The 9,142-nt window shown below is 42.9% G+C and overlaps 1 protein-coding gene across 7 annotated transcripts in view; it reads right to left on the bottom strand.

The window, feature by feature from the left end:
- Window positions 1-4,393: 4,393 nt before the first annotated feature.
- Window positions 4,394-9,142, bottom strand: part of Lekr1 (leucine, glutamate and lysine rich 1) — a 176,721-nt gene continuing 171,972 nt past the window's right edge. For 6 of the 7 annotated variants that reach the window (XM_087626828.1, XM_087626818.1, XM_087626812.1 and 3 more), the window contains one exon: window positions 4,394-6,499. In XM_087626828.1, coding sequence (XP_087482954.1) covers window positions 6,092-6,499 — 408 coding nt within the window. In that variant the 3' untranslated portion in view covers window positions 4,394-6,091. 7 annotated transcript variants of the gene reach the window in all.

Below are 9,142 nucleotides of genomic sequence, written 5' to 3'. Positions count from 1 at the left end.
AAGGGTGATAGCATTAATAACTATTATATTAGTGCAAAATAGAAAAATTACAAAAGATTATGTATTTATAGTAACTTAATATGGTAGTTCAATAAAGATTTTGCAGTCATAAAAATTTTTGTACAAGTGCCAATATTTACAACATTCTGGCTATCTTCAAAATGCCCAAAACAGCTACTCGGACTTCTGATTGTTTAAGATTCCAACCTAAATATGTGCAAGAGGACTGTTCAGGTACAGAGGTGGGTCTTTTTCTCTAGCTCACTAAAAGTACGTATCTCAGTTTCTATATTAAGTATTGTACACTACATGGGAAATGGAGAGGATTTCAGATTTGAGATCCTTGCAACCCAAGCTTAAGCCTCAAATACACAAATATGTTAAAGTCTGGAAACAGTGGGTGGAAAAGTTGACTACTCAGGAGCTTTCAGAAATCCTGCTTTCAATAAGTAAAAAGGAGTCACTTGAATTTTGGCAGTGACCTTAATTCCCTAGAAATTTAAGGCTGTGGATAGAAAATTATGACTGGAGAACTCATTTGCTTCAAGAAGACAGAGGACAGATAGATCTCTCTAGATTAATGTGGTGGGCCGCATGGAGCTCGCCTGGGAGATGGAGACAGCGCTGGCAGCGAGGCAGGACCAGCTGCTCACATCCTCAGCAAATAAATCTACTGCCAGAGCTAATCCTCCTCACACAGATGCCTTACAAAGGCCTATAAAATGCTTCACTGTCCTCGGTTAGACACGTCTAATTGTTGAGTTTGACTCACTTAACTAAGAGAAGTATTTTTAACTCTAACTATGCAAGTATCAGCACTAAATATACTAATATGATGTATTAAAATTTTAAATGGCAAATGGACTCAATCCATCTCATTATCATCTTCACACTGATTGATGGGTTGACTGAGACAGTCTCTATATGCGGCTGGCCTCAAATGTGCCATGTAGCCTAGGTTGGCTTTGAACTTAGTGATCCTCCTGCCTCTACATCCCTGGTGCTGCAATGACAGTTGTGTGCTATCACAACTGGCTTCTTTCATTCTTTTCTTAATTAAAAACATTCAAAGAATGGATGGGAGAACAGGCTCAGCAGCAGAGCTGTGAGCAGCTCAGGACAACACGAGCTGTCTGGTTGTCCTCAGGCTCTCTCCTCAGGCTCACTCGCACAGCACAATGCCGACAAGAAAGGACAGCACACTTAAAGACTGTCCTTTAATGCCGTGTTCACAGGCAAGTGTGTTTAACACCTCATTGTGCTGTCCAGATTTGTGAAACTGAGAATCTGAACTGAATTCCATTTAGCCAGTGTTAATTCTGTCTTTAAATCATAATAATCTACTGGTTCAAAACTACTTCCAGGAGAAATAGTTTCAATGCATTTACTTTATCTCCCTAGAAAATTTCCCAAGAAGTCTGTATTTCACAAGTCTCAGAAGACAATGAGTTGATATCACCATTACAAACGTAAACAGATGTTCAAATACATGTTATTATGAGATTAAAGTTTATGATTATTCAGTGTGCTGCCAATTATTAAACCAGAATTCCTCTATCAGATTAAAACAATAAACTCTCCAACTGTTCTGTGGCTCACAGCTTTGGGTGTTGAGATGTGTTCTAGGATTTTTAGGGATGAATATTGATTTTCTTTAACCACTATTTTCCCTAGAGAGTTATGGACTCTGAATCAATGGCCACACAGAAGAATCTTAATGCACTGGGAGAAGGTGTTAGTGGGTCCATGTGGCACACGGTGGGGGGAATGTCTCATTAGCCCACTGTTGTCCTTAGGCACAGGGACTAAATAAGGCAAGGCTATTTTGTTTACCTTGGGGTGAGTAGATGTGGAATACTGGACCATGGGCAACGAACCCAATGTAAACACAATCACCAGAGACTAAGACCTAAGGCTGGGGATCTAGCTCAGTGCTAAGAGTGATTGTGTAGTGCATGCAAGGAGCTGGGGAGAGAAGGGGAGAGGACAGCAGAGGAGATGAGGGCAGGGGAGGGGAGGAGAGGGAGAGGAGGAGGAGAGAAAGGGTGGAGAGGAGAGGAGAGAATAGTTCAGTCATAGGTTTGGGTGTGAGGCCTGAAATTCTGCATTTCGAAAGGTAGTAGGTCCTGATCTTGCTGGAAGGCTGACTCTGAGTATAAAAACCTGGCACATGGGGCATATTCTCTGTCTGGAAATGAGACATGTAAGCCAGAAGTTGAAGCCCAGGTTCTTTCATTCAGTCTGATGTTACACAGTTATGCAAATAGAAAAGTAATTAACTAAGTCAACTATTATCTACCCACATAAGATATAAATCTGGACCAGGTGATGTACCAGGTCTCTTCAGTCCTATAAAATGTAAAGATATTAAGATAACCCTTATTTTGAGCATTGTCTTTTATATTTCCCTTCCCAAGTGTGAGAATCGGGAGGTTTTATTGCACGCGTCACTCCAGAGTCTTCCTGTTTAGTTGCCCTTGCATTCTTTGAGTCAAGACGATGATTGCTTCTGTTTAATGTCCATTTCTCACTCTTCCCATAATTCGTAGAACACCCTTCGGACCTGTAAGGAGAGTTCTTACGGGTAGCTGTCTGTGGGGTCCTGCATTTCCCAAGCGACATGCACCTCCTCCTCCACATTATGCAGAGGGGTTATAATATTCTTAAATAGAGATGATCCTCTGATTAGAGCCAGACTCATCAAAGGGGCTCCTGCCAACGTGTCAAGGGCTGGCAATACTTTCAAGCTGCAGTCAGCAGGAGAAAAAAATCTTTTCCCTACTCTGAATAGGTTTTTAATCTGATGCCTATTATTTATTCCCAACACAAATGTCTTCATTAGAACTTCATTAACTCGTCTGGACTCCTCATTGTCTGCCAGCTGCTGTTGCATCCCCAGCCTTCCCGTTCCATGATAGCACAGCACAGCAGTGCCAGGGCAGTGCTCCCAATTTCCAGCCGAGCACATCCACCTCCAGCTAAAAGCACGCACTGGCCCTTACTCAACACCCCCTAGCAATGACATCAGTCTACCTGGGACTCAGGCTGCTGCTAGCTCCCCCCATCAAATGCTCATGTGATCCCCATGTCTGGGCCTCAGTTTACACACTTCTCTACCTAGAATACCCCCTTTCTGTACAATTCCACTCCTCTTTTTGAGAACTTGAATTGGCCAATTGTGTTTTAAAGCATCCCTGGTTCCTCTGAGATTCCTTTACTACTTTGTTCCAACTCTTTGCTCGACATCTCCCTTCTATTTCGTGTCCGCATATACTTTATTATTGGCCCCTACTATACAGTTCTTGAGGATCGACGTCTTTTTTTCCTTTTTCCTTTTCTAGCTCTCACCATAATCTTTTATGATAGTATCCATATCTGTTAAAGAAGCAAGTGGATAGCTTTAGGATTAACCTGTGATTCAAGATGCTCTGGTACTTTGGAACAATTATTTATTATTTTTAAGTTATTTCCTTACTTTATTTGTACGTGTGGTTTGCCAGGATGAATGTATGGGTACTGCCTATGTGCAGTGCCCCTAGAAGTAAGAAGAGGGCATCAGGTTCTGATGGAGTTGCAGTTTGAGCTGCCATGTGAGGACAGGAAACAAAGCAGGGTCCGCTGCAAGCGCAGCAAGTGCTCTTAATGGCCGAGCCGTCCTAGCCCTTCACTGCTAATTCCTGATACTCTTTCACGCTCAGAGTTCATCCATGGAAAAATAAAGGAGATTTGTTGTTAACCAGTTCTTGTGCCACTTTTAAGGATTTCCTTCTTCAAATACTTATTCCTGCAGCTCAAGCGGTACTGCTCAGAGGGTGTAGGTTAAACTAAATGTGACTACCATTTTTCTGTTTATACTTCCCCGATATCTTTGTAGCATATAACACAGCCACGTGGCAAACAATGGTCCCTGTCTGAGTTACAGAGGTAGTCCTTCATTGTAAAGCAAGAGTGTATCAACAATCTAAGAAACCATGTTTTGCAAGGGCAGTCCTTCTATCAGTTTAGAAAAGCTTACACGTGACTTTTCTTACTGACCTGTATTCCCAGTAAGAATAAAGAAACTTGGGGCTGGGGATTTAGCTCAGTGGTAGAGCGCTTACCTAGGAAGCGCAAGGCCCTGGGTTCGGTCCCCAGCTCCAAAAAAAAAGAACCAAAAAAAAAAAAAAAAAAAAAAAAAGAAACTCATTGTATGCTGAGATTGCAAAACAGTGAAAAAGCATGTTGAACCTGATGACAGAGATCATTGCCCAAGATAGCCTTTGTTCCTTTACCATCCACCTTATGTCACAGGTCCTTGTAATTCAATGTGCAAACAAAAGTTCAGAACAAGGAGATCGAGTGCAGTGGTCCCTGCCGTGTTATACAAGATGCTATCAAGGAAGGGGAATACCAGTTAACATTTCTTGTTTTAATAGATGCACACTTAGAGTTCTCTAGAAAAGTATAATTAGCAAAGGACATTTGTTACTTTATCATTACTCTTCCCTGAATCAATTTCCTTCTTATACAACTCAAGTTTCAAAAGTCGGTGCACTTAAGGAGGAAACAATGTTAATTAACTACAGTGTGGGTGCTGTTGACAACAGTCATGGTGGAGCCTGGGAAGCTTTTAAGGTTGGAGAGACTGGGATTAAGTGACAGTGGTCCTGGTTCGACTCTGTCTCTAAGTATACTCCTTTAGCCAAGTAACATGCTTTTCGTCTGCTTCTTATCTGTGGAGAGGGCGAGGGCAATCCTTGAGCCACTCTTCTGTAGTTTGTGCTCTCTCGTGCAAAGCCATTATGAAGAATGGCCCCTCTGTAAACAACGGACAGCATCCTAATCCTTAACACAGAGATATCTTACCTAAAGTAGCCAGGGAGCTAATGTGGAATCATTTTAAGGTTAAAGCGGTTTATAAGTCTTAAAAAGACGGAGATAACTGTGGTTTTGTTTAGTGATGTCACTCTTTTATGCCATGGTTAGGATGCTAGAACCACTGTTTTCTCTCATCAACACTGCAGCCAAATAGATAATTAAATGTGCTATAATCACAAGTTACTAGTATTCCTATATGAGACGAGGAAAGTTTAATGTCCATGATATATCAGATTTGGTCCCCCTCCCCCATTATAAAGACAAATACAGTCCTATCAGATGGAGAAAAGACAGATGAATGGTTGCTGGAGGTAAGATCAGCTACATGAGCCAGAGCTTGGTAACTTTAAATAGCGTATCTTGTTTTACATTCTCACACTGAGAATAGAAACTGTTAATCAGTTAGACACTTTCAAGGGTAATCAATTTTGAATCCAAATTAGCCTTGTATTTTTTTTTACTAAGTGACCTTGTGTTAGTTCTCTTCCCCATGGCTGGAAAATACAAGTTCAATAGAACTCAGCTGTGTACCAAAAAGTATTCAATGCAGAAATATGCACTAAGATGTATTTTCATGGTCATGTCGTTTTCTAAAGTGATATTCATAATTAGAGATTCAAACTACTTTTCCTTGAATGGGAATCACTGTCTTTTGTACGAGGTCCGAGACCCACAGCAGATAGTCTTCTAAAAGGCTATCCTTACTTTTGACCCAGTCTACAAAGCAGTCAGATAACCAGGTACGCTGAGCATTTGAAGATGATTATTAGCTCTGTAAATATTATAAGGACTTTGGAAATCAATTAAGGACTTTCTTTTTCTAGTTGGAATGCTTACATCTATTTAGTTCAATAAACAAATGAAAAAATGCTATAAAGCCAATATAATCTATTTTGTGTCGATATGCTACTTGCTATGGTAGAAAAAGGAGAGGAAGGGTGGGGGATGGAAGACAGGAAGTGAGGGAGGAAGAGAAAAACTCGCCAGGATGAGAAGTTTTTCCCTGTGGTCTCTAAGGGCCAGATTTGAAGAGTATAAAATATATACATGAACGTAGAAGTCAGATCTCTGGAGTACCAGCTTCATTATCTGTTGCAGTCTCTGAGGCCCTTTGAAAACTGTGTCTTCACAGTTCTAGCTTCGTACATGTTTGTTTCCTGGCACCCGGTTACAGTGAGTCACTGCCTTGCTGTGCAAGGGGGTATACACCGAGGGTGGAACCCTCCCAAGCAGGTCATCGCTGCTGACTCAGCCTCCTGCGAATGATGGCTGTCAACCTCTGCCTGGCCTCGGTTACTGAAATTGCTCGGCCCCTGGGAGGATATGCCTGGGAAAGGGCAGGCAGTCCGGAGCTGTCGACCTTCTTGAGTTTATCTGGGGTTGGGGTTGCGGTGGGTTTTGGCAGTCCGCGCAGGCTGGCCGAGCTGGTGCCTCGTCCACAGTTGTGTCTCACATTGCTTAGCTCGCGGTGATTACTGACTGCCGAGGCAGGGTGGGTTAGGGCACCCTTATTGAGGGAACACCGTAAGCTTCCTCCGCTCCTCTTAAGCTCCAGGAGCTGTTCTTTGGCTTGACTCAAAGCCTCTGTCAGTTCAAAGCGTTCTTCACACTCTCTGCGCACTGTTTCCTGGAGAAAAGTGTTCTGCAAAGAGACGAGGAAAAAGCACCCCTGGCTTTAAACAGTTTATGTAAGTGGAGCGTTACTGACAATTTAAATCAGAACTGAGCTGCAGGTCAGAGGCTGTATTCCCAGTCTTTTTAATACCCTATGAGACAGAGAAATGAAAAATAGAGTGTGAAGCGGGAAAGGGTGCGAACAGAACGGTTAGTTCAGCCCTTGCCTTTGTAGGTGGGGGAATGAGCGTCCAGGGTTCCAGGGAACGGATGGTGGAACTGGGTCAGAGGTCCTCATCTATTTACACTGCATACACACATGGTCCCCACTCATTGAAATATCCATTGGTCTATTATTTGCTTCTGCTTGTTTTTAATTTTTAGAGGAACTGGAAACCACTGGCATTTGTGGCTTTGTCATCTGGCTCTCATCAACTCCACCTGAATACTGGTTGGAAGTCAGGGGTGGGGAAAGTATCAAGCCTTTAGCGAGGAAGATTGATTGATAAGGTGCGGTGTTAGAGTCATCGCATTTACTGCTCCTGACAGATCCACCACAGAAAGACCCAGAAGCCACAGTCAGTTACATAACTCGTTGAGAGCAATTTGGACCTGAAGTGGCAGAGGCCTGCTGCCTCTTGCCCTGTGCCTGTGTGAGGCGTGTACTTTAGTCATAATGTAGGCATACACATTCACGTCTAGGAGAAAAAACTGGTAAGATATTTTCATCTTATTTTCCCAAGAATTCTAAGCTCTATTAATTTGACCTTACTTTTAAAAAGGAGACTACTGTATTATTAATCTATTTACAGTATTTATATGTACAGTACTATATACATCTATATTTATCTATATGTATATACACTGTTTATCTATACATGCAATAAGCTGGCAAAATGTGTAGAAGTAATCAAATTTAAGTTGTTTTTAATTAATTGTATAAAATACCCCAGCTTAAGAAAACTTTGAGTTAGTTTTCACACACACACATGCACACACACACACACACACACACACACACACACACACACACAGGAGTAACAGGTGTACAATGTGAAGTCACGAGAGGAGGGATGGCAGGGGTACTCACTAGAGAAAAATAAGATCTAATCAACTCACTGCACTTGAATTTGAGCCTCAAAGGAAAGTAATACTCTACAGAAAACACACCCGAGGCAAGTCCTTTAGAAAATGGCTTCAGGCAAGTGGCAAGGGACGGGGAAGGTAGAGCGAGAGAAAGGCTTCCTCAGCAGCAGGTGCAGCTGGAGCGTGGTGCCAGCAGACTCCAGGCTGTGCTTTCCGCCAGCGAGGTCGAGCCAGCCAGCAAGTTCTCAGCTTGCACATTCCAATTCCTCCTGGCCACAGTCCAGCAGAGAAGATCAGTGAGGGGAGAGGGAAAGGGCTGGTGACTGTCTCAGCATGAGGCCCGCCACTGCAACCATCCTTCAAGATTATTAGCTTTCAGAACAAAGGATTAATTCTCTTTCTATTATTTCCCATCCAGGGGGCCTCGGAACTGAAGAAAGGATCCACGGTTGGGACTTTGACCTGTGCCAAAACACAGATTTCTTGGGTGGATATCCTAATGCCCTCCTTTTCTCTGCTGACTTTACTATGTCTTTCCCTAAATTAATACTACAACACAGTTTTGTCCAACAAATAGTGTAGGTGTTATAATGTCTTCAATTATAGTGTAAGATATGGAAACAGAACCTTGGAAAGGTTAGGAAATTGCTATTTGAGGAGTGGAGTGTGCCATTACTATGAGAGGACATGTGGATGTGACACAGCAGACACATTAGTGGAACATTCCATCCTGTGTGAGGAGAGTCAGGAACTAGGCTGTATAGTTTGCAGAAATTAGGCAAAAGGGCTGGGGTGTTCAGACTCTCTTTGCTTATTGGTTGGTTGGTTTGGCTTTGAGACAGAATCTCACTATGTAGTAGCTCTGGCTATCCTGAAACTCTCTCTAGACCAGGCTGGCCTCAGGCTCAGAGATCACTCGTGCCTCTGCCTCTCTGCCTCTGCCTCTCTCTGCCTCTGCCTCTCAAACGCCAACACTAAAGGCATACATGTGTTACTACATCTGGCTGTGGCAGACTTTTAATATGTATTTTTACTGAGTAACATGAAAAAATATGTAAGCTAGAATATGCTTGATGAGGCTGGAACTCAGCAGCCAACTTGAGGATGACCAGTGAGGTCACTGTACTCTACGTGTCCGAGACAAGACGATCCTGAGCTACATTTTACCTTAGCATGGTCAAGTAATTATTACCTAATTGCAACAGACCTAGAAGTCAAAATGAAGTGGCAGGCATGCACCAGGTAAAGAAGGCAAAGTAGGGCTCCCAAGCAAAGGGAGCAGCAAGAGAGACACATCCAGGAATGGAGCATGGCTGCTAGAAGACTCAGCTTACAGACACAGGAGAAGAGACCAGCACTGAGGTGGGAAGAAGTGAGCGAGTCAGAGAAGGAGAACTTTGGCAGTATGTTATTGCTGGAGATTTTACTTGGCTCTGAGAGGAACAGCTGGATCAGGAGGAGATGTTTCAAGCAGGGCACTGGCACGGCCACATTGGCATGAAAAGAAGCTCACCAGGCCAGCTTTGTGAAAGACATTGCAGGGTGGGGCAAGGGGCAAGGTGGGAAAGAGTATAGCAGGGACTCA

This window comes from Rattus norvegicus, chromosome 2 (genome assembly GCF_021556685.1).
Source record: "Rattus norvegicus strain SHRSP/BbbUtx chromosome 2, alternate assembly SHRSP_T2T, whole genome shotgun sequence".
Taxonomy (NCBI): Eukaryota; Metazoa; Chordata; class Mammalia; order Rodentia; family Muridae; genus Rattus; species Rattus norvegicus.
Note: the sequence above shows the minus strand (reverse complement) of the source record. Positions and strands in the feature narration are given on the sequence as shown.